Genomic DNA, 20,864 nt, shown 5'->3' on the forward strand with positions numbered 1-20,864 from the left:
TCCGGAAGTGGTCCGCTACCGATCAAGACCAGTACCGACGCCAGGGACCCAGGACAAGGGTTTCTACGACCACAAGATTGCTAACCCTAACAAGACCTTCAGCTGCTCCGTCTGGCCGAGAGACAGGTGCGCCGCAGCTACGAAGGTGCGCGGCGTCGATGTCGCAGTCCCGGCTCCCGAGGACTTCGCCCAACGACTCGCACCCTCGTGAGATCAAGTAAGTGCAGCCCCTCCCCTCGTCATGGAGGTAGTAGAGGTTGAAGGCACGAAAATAGCCCCCGAAGAAGTTTCCGTTGAAGCAGGGTGGCTTGTCAGCCACCGTAAGCAACGACAGACTACGCAGGCATCATCCCAACTCATACACGGATCCCTCCGTTCAACAGCAAGCGCACGCACCGAGAGTACCGAGCAGCCCGCACTACGCCGACGCGCACCACGGCAACCACGACTTCCGAAGAATGATATCAAGATCGTCATACGCCCAAGAGACGGTTTCAACGTGTCCAAACTAGGAGACGCCCAGATACGCGACTCAATACTACAGATCACGGGCATTACAACCAAAGAAGCAGAGGACGACATTTACCGCTCATGCACGGATAATAATGTCATTGTAGTTAGCACTCCAATGATGTCTAACGCCGAAAAATACTGTCGCATCCGCAGTCTCCCCATCGGAGCAGTCCGCTACGCTGCCACAGCATACGTCACACCGCCGGAGGACACAGCCAAAGGAGTCATACATAACATCCCTTCATATGACACGGAAGAAGACATTACCAACAGTCTCATTTACAAGAAGAACCCTACGATTCTGCAGGCCCGACGCATGGGCAAGACTAATTCAGTGCTCATCGTATTCGACGGAAAGCAAGTACCGTACCATGTCTACTACCGCGGAGCAGAATACAAATGCTATCTACATAAGAAGCGCACCGAGGTCTGCGACATCTGCGGGACCGTCGGCCACAGGGCCGATGTATGCCCCACTCCAACCCAGAGGAAATGCAAGAGCTGTGACACAGTAAATCCACCGGATGATCACCCCTGTCACCCTTGCTGCGCGCTCTGCGGCAAAGACCACCCGACTGGTGATAAGTCCTGCCATCGCCGCTTCCAGACACCACACCTCCTACTCCAACGACGATGGGAACGCCTACGACTGGGACAACAAGGAGCTGACCAGGAGATGGGGCCATCGACTTCTGCAAATGGAGACTCAGCTCTGCCAACACCGAAGTCAACACTACAACCGCAGGCTCCCGAACGCAGCAATTCACGAGGACGCAGTCGGTCTCGCGGACGCAGCCGCTCCCGAGGTCGCAGTCAGTCACAAGGACGCAGTCACTCTCGGAGCGGACCGGATTCAACACCGCCGCAGCAGCAAGGAAACACAAGCCTTAAAACGACCACAGTCAAAGTGCAAGACGCACCCCCCAAGGTAAGCTGGGCCAGCATTGTCTCCCACACAGGTCACACCACACAACCTATAGCAACCCCAGTGAACACAGTTAGTGACGCTACCATGCACAGCTTCATGCAGGAGCTCCGATCCTTACGTGCTGAGATACAAGAACTCAAGACAGAAAACGCTAATCTCAAATCCCAACTTGCAGACACACAACCCAAGCATTTACCATCAAATGCAGACATCCTTCCTGTCCCTGCAATAGACTGCCCGCAAACCACCCAACAACCAACCTCGCACAAACGCAAAGCTCTCGAACCAATCTCAAAAGTAGCAACACCAGCATACACTTCAGAAGGAAATGTCAACTGCGAGGCCCTCACTGAGCTGCAACAGCGGATAGAACGCAACCTCAACGAAGCATTAGATTGTAAGCTTGCCACATTGCTCGACGCCTCCATTGCAAAAGCTCTCGAACGCGCAATGGACAACCTCCTTACGGCGAAACTAGAAACGCTACTACTGCCCAGAATTGAGCAAGCCTTTGCGGCAAGAGAACAACAGCGACAGGAAAACATGGACGACACGCGCAAAGTGCTTCAAGACATGGTCGCAACTTTGGCTCAAAATCACAATACCCGTTTGTCAGAATTGGAAAACACCCTACTCCGTCCCAGAGCAGGTCCCCTAAAGAAGCCGTACTCGCGTCCCGACAAAGATGGCTGCGAGTAATCCAGAACGTGTTACCTACTGCATTTGGCAGTGGAACTGCCGGGGCTTCCGGCGAAAGCGAGCACACTTAGAGCAATACATTACCTCTCTCGCACCAGATACTTCCCCCGATGTTATCGCATTACAAGAGACCGGAGAAGCGGCTAAGCTGTCGGGATACGCCGCATACACCGCAGTTTGCAATGATAACCGCAGGCCCCAAGTAACCACACTAGTTAAGCGAAACATTCCGGTTATACAGCATAACACAGGCATTGATACAGCAGCCCACATTTTTCTGGAGATCATCCCGTCTGCAAGGCGCAAGCAACAGAGCCTCTTCATCCTCAATGTGTACAGCAGCCCCAGAGAACAACATAGGTTTCTACGACTTTTCACCAAAGCAGATCAAGTAGCTAGGGGAGCCCCCCTGCTCATCGTAGGGGACCTTAATGCCCCTGCGGTGGCATGGGGATACTCAATGGATCGCCGAAAGGGAAGACAACTATGGCTTGACGGACAGAATCTAGGTCTTACTCTTGTCACGGATCCAACTTCTCCCACTCGTATGGGAAACAGTGTTAGCAGAGATACTACTCCGGACTTGACATTCGCAAAACGAATTCCACAAGCAGACTGGATCAACACACAAGACAACTTGGGCAGCGACCACTATTTAATCCAAACAACAGTTCGAGTGGTCCCGCGAAAGCCTAAAGGTCGTCAACTCCACATAACGAACTGGGAAGCTTTCCGGCAGGCCAGAGCCCTCACCTCTTTCTCGGGTACCCAACCCCCTTTCGAAGATTGGGTCGCATCCTTGCTGCAAGACGCGAGCAAAGCTACTAAATTGGTGCCTGAGGAAGCCAATCTGCAGGAGGCAGATAGCAAGTTACTGCATATGTGGGAAGCCCTCGCCAGTCTGCAACGCAGATACAAACGCAACAAGCTCAACCGAACGCTCAGGAAGCGTATTAGTACTCTCACCCTTCAAATCGAAGACTACGCACAACAACTTACTCGTCAAAATTGGCACAGCACATGCGACAGCATGGAGCGGCAACCAAACCTGCCCAAAACGTGGAATATCCTCCGTTGCCTCCTCGATCCGGCTAACAGCAAGAACACACAACAGCACAACTTGCAAAAAATTATTCACACGCATTCGGGCACGGACGCACAAGTTCTTCAAGAATTGATAGACCGATACATAGGACCTCAACCTACCACACCCGCTCCAGCATACACAGGCACCGATAACGACCACCTGGATGTGCCCATAGAAGCAGCAGAAGTACGTGAAGCCATCCTCGCACTCCGCCCTAACTCAGCCCCGGGACCTGATGGCATTACTAATAAAATGCTTCGCAACCTAGATGAGGATTCTATACTAGCCCTCACAGCTTATTTTAACGCATACTGGGAAACTGGAAACCTCCCCTCACAATGGAAAGAAGCCAAAATTATTATGATTCCCAAACCCGGGAAGCGCCTCCTACTCGAAAACCTCCGCCCTATCTCCCTGACTTCATGTGTCGGAAAAGTCCTCGAGCACGTCATCCTCACACGCTTACACAGACATATGAACGACAACGACCTCTTCCCCAATACCATGATTGGCTTCCGCCCGAAACTTTCTGCTCAAGATATCATGATTCAGCTCAAGCACCAAATTATCGATGGCGACAAAACCTCCAGGCTGGACACCAGAGCCATCTTGGGGCTAGACCTAACCAAGGCCTTCGATAACGTCACGCATGAGGCCATACTGAACCAACTGGCACAACTCCAGGTTGGACATCGAACCTATAACTACGTTAAGAATTTTCTTACAGGTCGCACAGCCACCATTACCATCGGAGGGTTGCAGTCGCCAATTATTCACTTAGGCAGTAAAGGCACGCCGCAAGGATCGGTTCTATCCCCTTTTCTGTTTAACGTGGCCTTGCTCGGACTACCGCCTGCATTAGCTAGCATCCCCAACCTCAAGCATAGCCTATACGCAGACGATATCACCCTGTGGGTCACCGGGGGCAGCGACGGAGACATCCAAGACACGCTGCAGCAAGCCATCAACGAGGTCGTTGCATACGTAGAACCGCGCGGCCTGGCGTGTTCCCCACAGAAATCGGAGCTCCTTCTGTACAAGCCTAATTGGGGAGGTCGACGTCCAGACGCTCACCCACCCGAGATGGAACTCCGCGTGCACCAGCAACGCATACCTACAGTACCTAGCATTCGTATCCTTGGCTTACGCATCCAACAAAACGGCAGAAACACGGACATACTCAAGCAATTAGATAATCATGTACACCAAACCACTCGCCTCATTGCACGCATCGGAAATCGACATCACGGCATGAAGGAAAGCAACCTTATACGCCTGGTAACCGCCTACGCCTTGAGCAGGATCACCTATGTCGCTCCGTACCTTAGCCTCAATGCAACTGAGAAGTCCAAACTTAATACCATGATCAAGAGGGCCTATAAACAAGCCCTACATCTTCCCATCACCACCTCTAATGAGAAACTGGACGCCCTAGGCATTCATAATACCATAGACGAGCTTATTGAAGCGCACCGTATTAGCCAATATGAACGACTTGCCCATTCCACCACGGGCAGGCACATTCTAGGCACCCTAGGCATAACCTACACCACCCAATTCGGACCAAAAGTACCCATCCCTCCAAACATTCGTGATCAGCTAGTTATCCCGCCCATACCTCGCAATATGCACCCTGAACACAATCCGGAGCGACGTGCAGAAAGAGCCAAACAACTACAAAAGCGCTACGACCAAGCCGCTGACGTAACCTACGTGGACGCAGCAGACTACCCCAACCAAAACGCCATGGCGGTCGTCGCAGTCGCGGGTTCGCAGTACCACCTCTCCATGGCCGCATCAATATTCGCCACGCAACCCGAAGTAGGAGAAGAAGCGGCCATCGCTTTGGCCTACGCGGCTACCAATGCACACTGCATCATCAGCGACTCAAAAACGGCCATTCGTAACTATGCAAGAGGACTAATAGCACCCCGAGCGCAAAAGATTCTCTCTGGGACTCCTCCCTCAAGGCAACGCCGCGTGCAGATCATCTGGGCCCCTGGTCACTCGGGTCTGGCTGGAAACGAAGCCGCACACGATGCCGCCCGAGCTCTCGCACACCGGGCGCATCATCCTTCTCCTGCGTCTTCCGATCCCGACCAGCCCTCTGTTCTGCATCGCGGTCACGCGCGGGACCGAATGGTCACGTTCGGAGAAATTCTACTGCACTACCGCAGAGAGAGGTTACGCTACCCCCCAGCACACAAAACACTGACTAAGTCTCAATCCACCACTTGGCGACTCCTTCAGACACGAACTTTTCCGAACCCCGTGCTTTACAACCGTATGTACCCCGATACATACTCACCACTCTGCAAAGCGTGCAAAGCCCGCGCCGACCTCAATCATATTATTTGGCAATGCCCCAAAGCCTCACCCACCAACACCTCCCGCACTAACACACGCATCATTAGTACGGCCGAGCAGTGGGAGACATTGCTGCTCAGCTTAGACCCAGAGGAGCAGCTCTGGGCCGTCCGGATGGCCGAAGACGCCGCCAGAAGGCAAGAACTGGCCGCCGTCTGAGGAAGGGGGGGATTGGGGGTTAGTCTCCCGACCCCCGCTACCCCTTAACCCCATCAAGGACACAATAAAGTTTTATCTCTCTCTCTCTTTTCTAGCGCAGATCAACAAATTCAAACCACGTAATGAGACGTTTCCGTAACCCGTAAAGACTATTCATTGTAGCTGTAGAGAGCCAATGCTCATTTTTAGATGCAGGTGACATCAGAAACCTTCGTTTCTCGCCATCGGCCATACCATGCAGTGGCGATTCTGCTTCCGGCAGCCGAGCTGAGCGGTCAGCAGAATCATGGGCTCCAGTGGAGCAGCGACAGCGGCCACTTCTGGCCGCGGAACCAGGCTAAACGATGATAAGGAATACGCTTTTATTTTGCCGCAACTGCCTAAAGGTCAAGTAGTGATTAATACCGTCTTTTTGCACGGTGATGTACGTGCGAGACCGTACAAGGTGGAAGATTTCAGGGACGCCCTTCTGCCGACGGGCCTGCTGCCTGATGTGGTATGCATAGGGGCGTACCAGATCAACCACGTCTGGGCAGTGACCCTCAGCGATGCGACTGCCACAAAGAGGCTTCTGGACCTTAAGGAACTTCAAGTGAAGGGACGACGGTGCGTCATCGTTGACCCGCGGGATCAGCAGGTGAAGCTAAGGCTTCACTGGCTGCTGTACGGCGTTGCCGACGAGGACGTTCGGACGGCATCCGCGGCCTTCGGCAAGGTGGAGGAGGTGAGCCGGGAGCGGTGGCGCGTCGAAGGCATGGGAGCGAAGACCTCAACCACCAGGACCGTCATCCTGAAATTGAAAAGCGGCATGAAAGTGGAGGACCTGCCACATCAGATACGCGTCGGCGGCGAGTTGGCCTTGGTCGTCGTACCCGGTGTTAAATATGGAGCTGGTTCCTGCGATTACTTCGAGTTCCCCAGACCACATCGGATTGCAGCACAGCTAATTGAGGAATGCAAAAGCAGGAAAGCGCATTCCAGAGAAGCGGCCGAGCAAACAAGTTTAAGGCAACAAGTTTACGTGCCAACAAGTTCGTGCGCCGCCGGGATTAGCAGGTGGGCATCCGACAATGAAGCAGGTGCAGCCCTCCCCTTCTCATTGTTCGAAGTGCATTGCCCGTCTGCGATGCAAGACCGCAGCAAGCCGCCAGGTGTGACACCACGACACGGGCGCCTACCATTGGCTGAAAGTGGCGTCATCGGAGTGGACTCTCCTATTGGTCAAACATGACGTGACTTGCAGTGCTCGAAGGGTTTATAAGAAGCCTTCCAGAGAGACCTGAGCATTCTGGGACATGCCCTGATTCCCTGTTTCACCTCTCTCGAACTTCTTGCCGCGGGCCGCAGCGTCCGAGTTGCTGCCGGCCCGTAATGACAGTACGAATGTTACTTGTCGCTCACCTCCCTGTATATAATATGTAAATAAATCCCTCCCAAGTTTGGGGTTTGCATCCGCGAAGTCCGCCGTCCCCCAACCCCTACATCTGGTTGGCAGCGGTAGGATCGCCTCCGAATGCATCAGCTGGTGGCAGCGCTACGGATAAACCTTCGTCGAGAGAGATCCTAAGGAACCGGGAAGAGCGAAGAAGAGAGAGCCTTCGTCGAAAGAGGTCCGAAGAGACTGGGAGTATCGAAGAAGGAGCGAGCCTTCGACCCAGGGAGTCCGGAAGGAACCGGGAACAGCGGACAAATGAACCGGATGGCAGGGTGCTGCAACCGTAAGTGAGCGCGTGGTTTTTTTCCTTATGATTCGCCAGACTCAAAGGTTGTGTGTTCAATTTTGTTAGTTCTGGGAATCGGGAGTTTGTTGCATTGTGTGTTTGCACAAATTAATTAAGGAAAACAGTTCTAACCACCTGCCGGGGCAGCTGCCATGGATCTTAGAAGGTTGACGAGGTTAGACTTGTTGTTGGTGTGCGACGATTTGGGAGTTGAGGCGGACGAACGGATGAAAACGCCAGCTATCATAAAGGCGATTAATGATAGTGGCAATGATGACAAAAGCATTGAGCTTGCTTGGGAGGTGATACAGGAGCCACGGGAGCGTGTGCGTCGTCTACGTTTGCGAGAGCGTCGTGAGCTTAGGAGTGAGTGTCAGCGTGAAGAACGCGAGAATGAACGGAAGCAGGAGCTTCGAGAACTTACTCTTAGGTGTGAGCGTCACGGACGTGAGAATGAACGCGAACGTGAGCGAGAGGAAAAGTATGAGAGAGAGAAGGCAGCACTGATCAAAGAGATACAGCATTGTGATCAGTTATTGGCACAGAAACAACGGCTGTCTGAGAATTCTGTAGGTAGTACAGAGCGAAAGGATGCGGAAGCATCGAGCGGATTTTTGCCAGAAGCCGACGAAAAAAGGAGTGCCTGTGATATTGGCTGCAGATTCATAAGTGAAGGGAAAAGGCTAGCTGCTAACGATGCCTTAGTGGCAACAGAGGCCGTTAAAGGCCGTAGTGAGAGCGACGAGGTGCTGTGCCAAGAGATGACTGTGGAGACAGCTAGGCCAGCTGCGAACAAATTGGCACAGTTACCACGTGTGTGCGTCGCTGGTAAGTTTAGCGAGGTTGCTAGCGAAGAAAAGGGTACTGCTGACCAGACAGAAGCGAGCACCCATGTAGAGCCAGATGTGCGTGCAGAAATGAAGTGCGAGCTGGACGATGCAGTTGAGAATAGTTCTCGGGGTGGCGAGCTCCGTAGCTCACGAGAAAACAACTGCATTGTTCAGGGATCGGTGCGGCTCTCCGCCAGTCTAGATAGCCTAGATAGGGATGATTCCGTTATTAATCATTCGGACTGTGCGCGTGAGACAGCGATCGATAACGACGGGCTGTGTGCCGATTCACAGCGTGCGCTGGGCAATGTAGCAGAGGGCAGTTCGCAAGAGTGCGAGTTGTCTTACTCGAGTAAAGCCTACTGCATTGTGCCAGAGTCGGTTGAGCTGTCCGCCAGTCGAGGCAAAGTGAGAGTAGATTTAAATGTAAATCACTCAGACTGTGCGGGTAAGAGGCCGATCCGGGCCGACGAAATGTGTACCGGCCAGCACGAGGCACGAGAAGGCGACATGAAGGCTAGTGCAAAGAGAAAGCGCCTTAAAAAGAAGCGCGGTAAAAACCGAAAGTCGGTAATTAATGTAGCGCCGCCAAAGATGGCGAGAAACCCAAAAGGGCAGGGCGCGAGGAAGAAGGTGCGGTCGTCTAGGACGATGTTGACGCATCCAAAATGGTCGAGCCACCGGTCAAAGGGGGACCGCGAAGAATGTTCTGCGCGGACGCGGACAAAGGGCACGGGGCAGTTAAGCTCCTCGTCGTTCCGTAGTTCTTTTTATAGCTCAGCGTGCAGTTCGAAGAAACGCAAGGTGGCAGGACGAGACCAGGTGGGGAGTAGCGACGCGGTCAAACGAGTTTGTGTTGAAAGCGGGGCGCGAGGACGCAAATTGGCAGGAGACCGTAACGTCTTGGGGGAGCTGATAGTTAGTTAGCCCTTTTGTTGTCTCTCGGCAGCCAGAGTAGCTTTCAGACCACGTCCACCCCGCGTTCGACTCAAAGTATGAGTCAGACGTAAGCGTTTGGAAAGGGAGGCCAGGAGGGCTTCCGTAGAAGTGAAACGTGTTGTTTTTTTATTTTTGAGCATCGGAAAGTTTTCGCGATTTGAGACTAGAGTTTCTTTCAATATGTAAACGTATGAGCTTTGTTTGTGTTTTCGTTTGAGAAGCTCCGAGATTTGAAAGATGCGTTTTAAGTAAACATGTAGTCTCGCGAGTTGCTCATTAATAAGTAGATAGGCTTTTTTTTTTGTGTGTGTGAGTAACCTGAGGGTCAAGGTTATTGTTGAGAGGCCTATCGTAAAGCGCGTGTGTTATTTAACCTTTTCTTTTTAAGAGTTTTTGAATTTTGTAAGGTTAAGCGCGTAGATTTTCAGTGAGTGCATGATTTGCACTGAGAAGCGTTCTTAGTTCCATTAGCGCATGTCCTGTGTGGACGGAAGAAAGCAGATTTATGACTGGGTTGCTCGTGTGTGTTAGGGCAGCCGTATTCTGACTTCTCTGATAAGTATGCGTGGAACGAGTTATTAAGACGCATTATTTTAAGGGTTCTGCGGAGTGTGTAAGTCCCGCAAGCTTAATTGTTCGTTTATGTCACGTGTCCTGTAGGACTTTCAGGAAAGAAACGTGAGTAAGCGTGAATGAAAAGTTTGCCTACAATGCAAGTACGCGTTCTGTTTAGTGACCACAAGGCTGGTGCGCTTGTGATTACGTGCTTGTGAGGTTGACCAGATTGTGCAGTGGCACCATTACGTGCGATATGTACGCCACTGCGATAGATTGGAAGCATGCTGTTCGTGTGGTTAGGCCACTTAAGTTATGTTCGGCTGTTTTCATTTGTTGTTTGCATCGTCAACGACCCTTTTGTTTTGCAACAACAATAGTACTCTGGTCTTGTCGGCAATCGAGGAGAAATGGATAGCGGTTTGGAAGGGTGGTTGGAACTGTTTTGTCGAAATTGGGGAAATAAAAGATCAGGGTTGATTTTGACTCAGTAATAGTCTGGCGAGTCAGGGGTGAAGAGCCTGCGCTTACGCGTGGTGCAGCGCTGTGCTGTTTTGTTTGTTTGACGTTTGTTCTCCAGGGCCCAGGATCCCGAGGGCTGTCAAACGAGGCTCGACCCCAGTACCCTGCAGCTTCTATCAGCGTTCCTCATGGCCAGCGAATTGATTTCACCGGCCATTCAGAACAACCGGGGCGAGGACGAGCTGTTAGATATGGAGCTGGTTCCTGCGATTACTTCGAGTTCCCCAGACCACATCGGATTGCAGCACAGCTAATTGAGGAATGCAAAAGCAGGAAAGCGCATTCCAGAGAAGCGGCCGAGCAAACAAGTTTAAGGCAACAAGTTTACGTGCCAACAAGTTCGTGCGCCGCCGGGATTAGCAGGTGGGCATCCGACAATGAAGCAGGTGCAGCCCTCCCCTTCTCATTGTTCGAAGTGCATTGCCCGTCTGCGATGCAAGACCGCAGCAAGCCGCCAGGTGTGACACCACGACACGGGCGCCTACCATTGGCCGAAAGTGGCGTCATCGGAGTGGACTCTCCTATTGGTCAAACATGACGTGACTTGCAGTGCTCGAAGGGTTTATAAGAAGCCTTCCAGAGAGACCTGAGCATTCTGGGACATGCCCTGATTCCCTGTTTCACCTCTCTCGAACTTCTTGCCGCGGGCCGCAGCGTCCGAGTTGCTGCCGGCCCGTAATGACAGTACGAATGTTACTTGTCGCTCACCTCCCTGTATATAATATGTAAATAAATCCCTCCCAAGTTTGGGGTTTGCATCCGCGAAGTCCGCCGTCCCCCAACCCCTACACCGGTCGACCGATGCAGTGCCTGCGCTGCCACGGCACGGGACACGTCCGCCGTGAGTGCAGAGTCCCCCGCTGTACGTTATGCAGACGTTTCGGCCACGTCGACGCTGACTGCGTAAGGTCTTATGCCACCGTAACAGGCCCAGCAGCTAGCGACGTTGCGGCAGAGCACGTCATGGACGTGGCCGAAGCGGAGGACGCTGCTAAAGGAACGCTAGACGCGGTCTCGACAGCGACAGCCAGTGGGACGACGAGTTCGGCCGTAGACAGCAAGGTGGCTGAGCCTGCCCTGAAGCCGAGTGGGACGGCACAGGTCGCGACCGCTATGCGCCCGTCTACGCGGAGCAGGAGTGAAGACTCGCTCGACAACGGCACGACGGCGATGCAGCAGGACGGGGCCGTCCTTGACGGCGACCGGCCTTCGACTCCTGGTGCCCCAGTCAAGCGCCCCCATGACCAGACCAAGGACCGCAACGACAGTGCGACCAGCACCAGCGAAGGGCCGCCGACAAAGACACCACTTGGGAGGCGGTCGAGCTTGAAACCGAAGCCGAATGTCCCACCTGAGCGAAAGCCTGCGGACAAAGTGCCGGCCACAAACAACGCCGGGAAACCGGGAGGTCCCGGAGGCGGCTAGCCGAGGGCTAGTCGTGAACGGTAAGCACCATGCTCCGGGCCTACTTTTCTCTTTAGCTCAACATGGCTCAGATACCGTCCCTGAAAATTGCCACTTTAAACGTGAGAGGGCTGGCGGCCAGTCGTAGGCAAAGTCAGGTCCTACGGTTGGTCACTGACCACGACATAGACGTACTAGCCGTTCAGGAAACTAAGGTTGAAGGAGAGGAGCAGACCGGGAGCATGGTGCGACGTTTCACGACTAGGTATTTTGTGGTGGTTAGCCATGCGGTAGGCACGGCTGGAGGGTGCGTTCTTCTTGTGAAGAAGCTGCCTGGACTGCAGATTCAAAGCATTTTTTCGTGTCAGTCGGGAAGGATTGTTCTTTGTGATATTGTTATGGGTGATTCAGTGTTCCGGATCATATGCGTATATGCACCGAATTTAGTAGACGAGCACGTCCGTTTTTTTTCGAACCTTACACAATACGTATGTTGTAATATGCGCGTGATGTTGTTAGGTGACTTTAATTGTGTGTTGAGTGCTGGAGACAGAGCCAATAATGCAGGTGTGCGTGACCGAAGCAGTGAAGTGTTATCAAATTTAATTAATGAAAATGAACTCGATGATGTTTATGAATGTCTGGAAGGGGGGCGTCAAGTGACATTTACACGTTTTCAGGGCAGCAGCCATGCGCGTTTGGACCGAATGTATATTTCTTTAGATACAATTCCAACATGTCACGGTTACTGTGTAGTACCAGTGTCATTTTCAGATCACTGCCTGGTGAAATGTAACGTAGGTATAATGAAAAGGAGACATGTATTTAACTGGGATATGTGGAAAATGAACGCCTTGTTACTAAATGACCAGCCCTTTTTGCAGGTAGTACGGGAGGCGGTTAATGAAGTTCAATGTGATGATGCGGGAACAATCGTCGAGAAGTGGGAATGTTTTAAACAAAAGATCAAAATGAAAGCGATAGAAAGGTCCAGTTGTAAAAAATTCGAGAAGGAAGTGAAAGAAAAGGGTTTAAGAACACTGCTTGGGCAGCTGCTAACGCTTGAGTGCAAAGAGCCTGGTGCGTACAAAGACGATGTGCGAAACGTCAAAGAAAAACTTGAACTATTTGACAGGGAACGCTATCAAGGAGCCATCGTACGGGCACGAGCAGATGCACTAGCCGCAGGGGAGACGCCCACGAAAAGGGCGCTCGGTTTAGAGAAGGCGTATGGACGAAGAAACCATGTCGACCAGATTTTAGTGAATGGCAATGTCGTTGAAGACAGTGATAGCATTCAGCGCGCCTTCTTTGAGTACTATCAGTCGCTCTTCGCATTTCAGAAAGCGAATGTTGAGGGTTTTAAAGTAGGTTTTCTGCATCGGATGCCACGTTTGAGCGATGACGTAAAAAAGCGATTAGAGGAAAAAATAACGGAGAGAGAAGTCGAAAAAGCAATAGACGATTTGAACTTAGGTAAATCGCCGGGACCTGATGGACTCAGCGCGGGTCTATATAAAGCTTTTAAAAGAGAGCTGGCGCCTTTGCTTGCACATGTATTTAATGACGCATACGAAAAGAAATCATTACCACCTTCCTTTGGAAAAACGCACACCATTCTAATACCGAAGAGCGACCAAACAGACAAACTCAGATTCGTGTCATCCTACAGACCGATTTCACTAACAAACATCGATTATAAAATATTTATGAAAGTTTTGGCTAGCAGGCTTCAAGGCGTCATCAAGGAAATAGTCGCAGACCATCAAACCTGTGGCATCAAAGGACGATCTATTTTTTCAAACATACATAAGATGCGATGTGTGCTCGAGTGCTGTGACGTCACGGGCGGCGGTGTTGCAGTACTTCAGCTCGACCTAGAGAAAGCGTTCGATTGTGTCGCTCACGTTATTTTGTTTGCCATCTTAGATCATGTTAATGTCGGTTCCATCATCACTGAGGGCGTGGCCTTGGCGTACCAGAACTGCACAACAAGATTAATTGTTAACAAGTCTCTGGGGGCCCCCATTAACATCATGCGTTCAGTGCGCCAAGGCTGCCCCCTCAGCCCGCTGTTATTTGCTATCTACGTAGAAGCAATGTGTGTAGCAATTAATGAAAATGACCGAATACGGGGTTTCAGATTGGCAGCGACCGAAGTGAAGTTGCTCGCATATGCAGATGACATTGCAGTGTGTTGTACGGACAAACCGAGTGTAATGGAAACAATATCTGTAGTTAAGCATTTCTCTGCCGTAACGGGCAGCAGAATAAACTGGGGCAAATCGCTAGGGCTGTGGCACGGGGACTGGTTTTCTGCACCCGACTATTTCGCGAACGTGAACTGGGTGAGAACTCCGACAAGGTATCTGGGTGTTCCCCTAGACAGGTACAATAGCAGCGACGAATACTGGAGGAACCAAACCAAAGAACTGAAAGAAAAAGTAGATAAATGGAAAGGTAATAACCTGTCCATGTTTGCAAGAGCGACAGTTTGTAACATGTTCTTTATTACTAAGTTATATTACGTCTTGCAAACACTGTATTGTTCTAGAGTAAATGTGCAAAGGCTGCACAGAGTGTTTCCGGTTTTCATCTGGGGGTCAACATGGGAACGGTGCAGCCGAACAAATTTGTTCAAAAGAGTGAAGGATGGGGGTGTGGGCCTGGCGCACCTTTTTGTTCGTCAAGTTGTTAATCGATTTTTGTTTTTTCGCGATGTGCGCGATCCATTTCTGCGCACTGTATGCCAGCTAAGGTTGAGTAATGCTTTGCCGGCACATGTTATTAGCACGGCAAGCATGACGGGATCGCTGCGTGGATATTTCAAGGAAGTGGTCGACAGTGTACGCTTCCTTTCTGTTCGTTTTACAAATGATTACCTTTGTGAAGTGAAAAGGAAAGCATTGTATAAAGATGTATGCGACATTGTGTTCCCAGTGCCCTTATACAGAGCCGTATACAGTGGAGGGCCAGGACAAGACGTACTTAAACGAGTAAAACGCATGCAGGTTCCACCAGGTGTAAAGACCTTCTTCTTTAAGCTACACACAGGAACGCTTTCCGTGAAGACGTTTCTGGAGGAAAGGGGTTGTCTCGTACCTTGGGGGACGCACTGCTTGATATGCAAGAAGCCCGAAAATATAGACCACATTTTCCTACATTGCTGGGCGGCAGTTTTCTTCTGGGACGTCTTAAAGCGTACCCTGAAGAAAGAGCTACCGGTGGACCCCCAAGGCATTAGGTATCTGGCCATTAAAGATGAAGACGGGGTTCCCTATGACTTTGTTATGTTGAATGCTCTGCACTGTATATGGCGGGCTCGTATGGCAGGGTACTATTGCGATCCTGACGCTAGGCCAGCTCGTGTTTACTTCAAAGAATCTATGTCGCGATTTATTGAAATGCAGAAAATGGAAGAATGTGTACCGGATTGGCTGTCGAGGCTAGAACCCCTGACAGTCATGAAGGAATTTTAGTTTGACAAAGCCAGTCCAATATGGGCAGACGGCTCTATTGTGCGGTTTCTTTCCTTACGCACCTTCCCTTGTTGTTTTCTTCTCCTTCAATGTTTGGAATTTGTGATATATAAGTGTGGGCTAACTACATGTACCGTCTGAGCAATGTCGAAGACCGGCAATAAATAAATAAAAAAAAAATCGGCCATACCATGCTGAATACGCCGGTTCTCGTCCGATCCCCGAAGCTAAGCAGCATTGGGCTCGGTCAGTACTTGGGAGGGAGACCACCTGGGAACACCGAGTGCTGATGGCACCTTTCTTTTTAATTTTTTTTTTGCCTGTACTTTTTTTATTATTAGTGTTATTATTTTAGTTGGCATGTTGCGCATGTAGGCGTAAAGCTGTGGTGAGTGGACGCGTTGGCGAAATGTAAACACTCATCATCCGCAGCATCTCGTACGTCAACATATCGATGTGAGCTTCGCGCGCACAAATTAAAACAACATGAAAGACGCGGCATGATATTACGCGGAGTAATACGGCGACAAGAAGTGTCACTAATCGCGCAAATTATTCGCATAAACTGCTAACTGCATCGCTATTACACGCGTGCAGGTTGGTAACATCACATAGACGGCAGCACATTCCAAGCCACCTAGCTGTGCAAGCCGCGGAAAAGCACACACAACGTGTTACGTCCACTCTCCTCTGCACAACTCGCACACGCAATTTTCTCTTTTCTAGCGCAGATCAACAAATTCAAACCACGTAATGAGACGTTTCCGTAACCCGTAAAGACTATTCATTGTAGCTGTAGAGAGCCAATGCTCATTTTTAGATGCAGGTGACATCAGAAACCTTCGTTTCTCGCCATCGGCCATACCATGCTGAATACGCCGGTTCTCGTCCGATCCCCGAAGCTAAGCAGCATTGGGTTCGGTCAGTACTTGGGAGGGAGACCACCTGGGAACACCGAGTGCTGATGGCACCTTTCTTTTTAATTTTTTTTTTTTGCCTGTACTTTTTTTTATTATTAGTGTTATTATTTTAGTTGGCATGTTGCGCATGTAGGCGTAAAGCTGTGGTGAGTGGACGCGTTGGCGAAATGTAAACACTCATCATCCGCAGCATCTCGTACGTCAACATATCGATGTGAGCTTCGCGCGCACAAATTAAAACAACATGAAAGACGCGGCATGATATTACGCGGAGTAATACGGCGACAAGAAGTGTCACTAATCGCGCAAATTATTCGCATAAACTGCTAACTGCATCGCTATTACACGCGTGCAGGTTGGTAACATCACATAGACGGCAGCACATTCCAAGCCACCTAGCTGTGCAAGCCGCGGAAAAGCACACACAACGTGTTACGTCCACTCTCCTCTGCACAACTCGCACACGCAATTTTCTCTTCTCTAGCGCAGATCAACAAATTCAAACCACGTAATGAGACGTTTCCGTAACCCGTAAAGACTATTCATTGTAGCTGTAGAGAGCCAATGCTCATTTTTAGATGCAGGTGACATCAGAAACCTTCGTTTCTCGCCATCGGCCATACCATGCTGAATACGCCGGTTCTCGTCCGATCCCCGAAGCTAAGCAGCATTGGGCTCGGTCAGTACTTGGGAGGGAGACCACCTGGGAACACCGAGTGCTGATGGCACCTTTCTTTTTAATTTTTTTTTGCCTGTACTTTTTTTTATTATTAGTGTTATTATTTTAGTTGGCATGTTGCGCATGTAGGCGTAAAGCTGTGGTGAGTGGACGCGTTGGCGAAATGTAAACACTCATCATCCGCAGCATCTCGTACGTCAACATATCGATGTGAGCTTCGCGCGCACAAATTAAAACAACATGAAAGACGCGGCATGATATTACGCGGAGTAATACGGCGACAAGAAGTGTCACTAATCGCGCAAATTATTCGCATAAACTGCTAACTGCATCGCTATTACACGCGTGCAGGTTGGTAACATCACATAGACGGCAGCACATTCCAAGCCACCTAGCTGTGCAAGCCGCGGAAAAGCACACACAACGTGTTACGTCCACTCTCCTCTGCACAACTCGCACACGCAATTTTCTCTTTTCTAGCGCAGATCAACAAATTCAAACCACGTAATGAGACGTTTCCGTAACCCGTAAAGACTATTCATTGTAGCTGTAGAGAGCCAGTGCTCATTTTTAGATGCAGGTGGCATCAGAAACCTTCGTTTCTCGCCATCGGCCATACCATGCTGATTCCACTTCCGGCCACCGCAGTGAACGGACGCGGAATGCCTTGCTCCGTAGGGGCGGTTACAGCGGCCCTTGGCCGTGGCACCAGGTGTACGGATAAGCCTTACCCGGATTATCAAGTTGTTTTGCCTCATCTGCCTTCAGGTACATCAGTTTTGTATACAGTATTTTTGCACGCGGATGTTAAAACCAGGCCGTATCGGGTCGAGCACTTTCGAGATGCGCTCGAGCGTCTTGCACTGCTGCCGGAAGTGGTGGCCCTTGGCGCCTTCCAAATGAATCATGTATGGGCGGTGACCTTCCGTGATGAAGCTTCCAAGAAAAAGATGCTTGCGGCAGAAACATTCAACGTGAAAGACCAGCCCTGTGTCGTTTATGATCCCTGCAACCAAGGCATCAGACTGAAGCTTTACTGGCTGTTGCATTTCGTTCACGACGACGAGGTTCGAGCAGCGTTAGCCCCTTACGGAAAGGTTACAGATATCGCCCGCGAAAAGTGGCGAGTACAGGGATGTAATGATAAAGGGTCCACCACCCGTTTGGTGACACTCTTACCAAAGCCTGGAATTACAGTTGAAGACTTGCCTCATCAGGTGCGCGTCGCGGAAAACTTAGCGCTCGTGCATGTACCAGGAAGGCCCCCGTTATGCCTCCGATGCAATGGAACTGGACATATCAGGCGCGAGTGTCGCATTACCACGCTGTGCACTCTGCCGACGATTTGGCCACGAAGAACAAGACTGCGTGCGATCCTATGCAGCGGTAACAAGTCCAGTTAAAGGCGACGAGATGGTTGAACACATAATGGACCATGCTGATGCCGATGCAGCATCCCGAGCAACGACCGAAGAACCGGCGGCAGACAGCACACCCTCTGACGCGTCTCCACTTCAGGAAAACTCCACTGGGCCCGGCGACAGCCAATCTGGCGAGGCAAAGAGCATGCTGGTTTGGAAGCCGACTAACGACCAAAACGTCAATGAGAGAAAGGACGCGATTTTAGTAAGCGCATCAGTGACTACCGTGAAAGACGAGACCGAAGGCATTGAGGATGTTGAAATGACAGCAGCCGCTAAAGCAGCTGCAAAGAGGCCTCGCGAGGCCACTGACGGATCTCAAGCCTCAACCGAACCATCGAGCAGCGGCGAGCCGTCGCCGAAGACCGCTATAACGAGACGAATGGGCCTCAAACCGAAGCCGAAGATACCGCCTGATAGGCGGACGGCTTCAACATTGACCCCGACTTAGGGGCGCGAAGTGTGTTCAGCCAGCCTGTCCTCAGTATAAGACGTTACATAGCGGACAAGTAGAATGTGACCTGTGCTGGTTTTTGCTATCACTGCCTGTCCAGATGTGAGTACCGTTCTGTCTGTTTGCTAATCCAAAAAATGGCTGTTAATCTGACATTTCCCCTTTGTGTAGCTACGTTGAATGTGAGGGGTTTGGCATCCCGCAGGAGGCAGTGCCAGTTAAGCCGCCTCTTGTTGGAAAATGACATTGACATAATGGCAGTGCAGGAAACCAAAGTAGAAAGCGAAGAGCAAACGCACAGAATGGTCCAACCATTCAGGGATAGGTATAATGTATGTGTGTCTCATGCTAGAGGCACTTCAGCGGGTTGCATGATACTCGTTCGAAAATGCACCGACATTGTAGCGCAATCTGTAAAATCCAGTGATGATGGCAGGCTACTATTCATCGACTTTGGCATTTGTGGACTCCTCTGGCGTGCAATATGTGTGTATGCTCCGAATAACATTAACGAACGTGTAGAATACATAGAAAACCTGAGAACATGCATGACGTACGAAAGGAACATAATTTTATTTGGAGACTTTAATTGTGTGTGCAGGCCGCAAGACAGAGTCAACAGATTGGCTTACCGCGATAGAAGTGCGACACTATTAAACGCACTTGTAAACGAGCTTGAGCTGGACGACGTTGGTTGTATTTTTGACGGCGGCGAGCACGTACAGTATACGCACTACCAAGGTGTAAGTCATGCTAGACTAGATCGCATATATGTTCCGGCAGTTGTGATACCACACATTACTGCATACAAAGTAAAGAACGTCACATTTAGTGATCACTGCTTGGTGATAGCGACACTAGGAACCAAGACAAAAGTGTCAAAGTTTAGTTGGAACTTGTGGAAATTAAACGATACACTGTTGGATGATGAAATTTTTGTTAAAAAAAGTAAAGGAAAGGATAGATGAAATATGTTCGGTTGAATCTTCCAATTTCACAGCGCTTTGGGAGCAATTTAAAAATGAAGTAAAGATTGCGGCGATTGAACGAGCTTGCATGCGGCGCAGCATTGAAAAACAGCAAGAGAAAGAACTTAGGAGCACGCTAGATTATATGATTGCGGTTGAGAGTGCTAACCCTGGACACTTTAGCAAGGAACTACGTGACCTTAAATGTAAGCTCGAAGTGATAGATGAAAAGAAATATCGTGGAGCGATCGTCAAAGCACGGGCTGAAAGACTATGGCTAGGGGAAACGCCTACTAAGCGGGCACTCGGGGAAGAAAAAAGGCAAGCAGTAAAAAAAAGAGATAAAAGAAATAAGATATAAAAACGATGTGACGCGCGACAAGGAACTGATAGAGAAAGCGTTTGTTGAATGCTATCGAAAACTGCTAAGCCCAAAAATAAAAGATACAGAAGCCTTTCGAAACGAATTTTTATCGCTCATGCCAAGGCTAGGCGATGAAGTAAGAGAAACGCTTGAGCGGCCAATTAGTCTGAATGAAGTAAAACAGGCCATTGATGAACTAAACACTGGCAAAGCACCTGGGCCTGATGGACTAGGGGCTGCCATTTACAAATGCTTCAAGGAAGAATTGGCACAAGTGTTACATCGCGTGATAAATGAATGCTATGAACAAAAAAGAGCACCTTTATCTTTTAGAAAATGTCATGTAGTACTCATTCCAAAATCGGATGATCCCAGGAAATTGTTGGATGTTGAGGCCTATCGACCTATAAGTCTTACGAATGTAGACTACAAAATATTTACGAAGGTGCTAGCCAAGAGATTGCAGAGCGTTATCACACACCTCGTATTACCTCACCAGACATGTGGCATCAAAGGAAGGACAATCTACACAAATATACACACCGCTAGAACTATCCTAGAATGCTGTGACATGACTCAAGATAACATAGCCATGATACAACTGGATCTTCAGAAAGCATTTGATAGAGTTAATCATGACATACTACAGTTATTACTAGAACATTGTAATGTAGGTAGCGTTATCAAGGAGGGCATCAAGATGGTGTATGAAGAGTGTGCAGTAAACCTTATAATTAACAACACCGTAAGTGAAAACATTCCAGTACTGTCAGGTATAAAACAAGAGTGTGCGTGTTCGTCTCTTCTTTTTGCACTTTATTTGGAACCCTTATGTTTAAAAATTCGCATAAATAG

General features: G+C 50.0%; 1 protein-coding gene, 2 non-coding genes and 1 pseudogene across 3 annotated transcripts; all 4 read left to right on the forward strand.

Moving 5' to 3' along the window:
• The first annotated feature begins 146 nt into the window (after positions 1-146).
• On the forward strand, positions 147-2,571 carry LOC135907317 (uncharacterized). Its single transcript, XM_065439000.2, has one exon. It carries the CDS (start codon positions 242-244, stop codon positions 2,138-2,140), a length of 1,899 nt encoding a protein of 632 aa, XP_065295072.2. The 5' UTR covers positions 147-241; the 3' UTR covers positions 2,141-2,571.
• Positions 2,572-15,379: 12,808 nt separating this feature from the next.
• LOC139053767 (5S ribosomal RNA) lies at positions 15,380-15,498 on the forward strand (annotated as a pseudogene).
• A 556-nt stretch (positions 15,499-16,054) lies between these two features.
• On the forward strand, positions 16,055-16,173 carry LOC139053765 (5S ribosomal RNA). Its single transcript, XR_011510766.1, has one exon. It is a non-coding gene; the product is annotated as a 5S ribosomal RNA (ribosomal RNA).
• Positions 16,174-16,732: 559 nt separating this feature from the next.
• On the forward strand, positions 16,733-16,851 carry LOC139053758 (5S ribosomal RNA). Its single transcript, XR_011510759.1, has one exon. It is a non-coding gene; the product is annotated as a 5S ribosomal RNA (ribosomal RNA).
• The last annotated feature ends 4,013 nt before the right edge of the window (positions 16,852-20,864 follow it).

Source organism: Dermacentor albipictus, unplaced genomic scaffold, assembly GCF_038994185.2.
Source record: "Dermacentor albipictus isolate Rhodes 1998 colony unplaced genomic scaffold, USDA_Dalb.pri_finalv2 scaffold_202, whole genome shotgun sequence".
NCBI lineage: Eukaryota > Metazoa > Arthropoda > Arachnida > Ixodida > Ixodidae > Dermacentor > Dermacentor albipictus.

Excerpts from the sequence above, each read along its gene's own strand:
- LOC135907317 (XM_065439000.2), top strand. The coding sequence starts at position 242 with ATGGAGGTAGTAGAGGTTGAAGGCACGAAAATAGCCCCCGAAGAAGTT.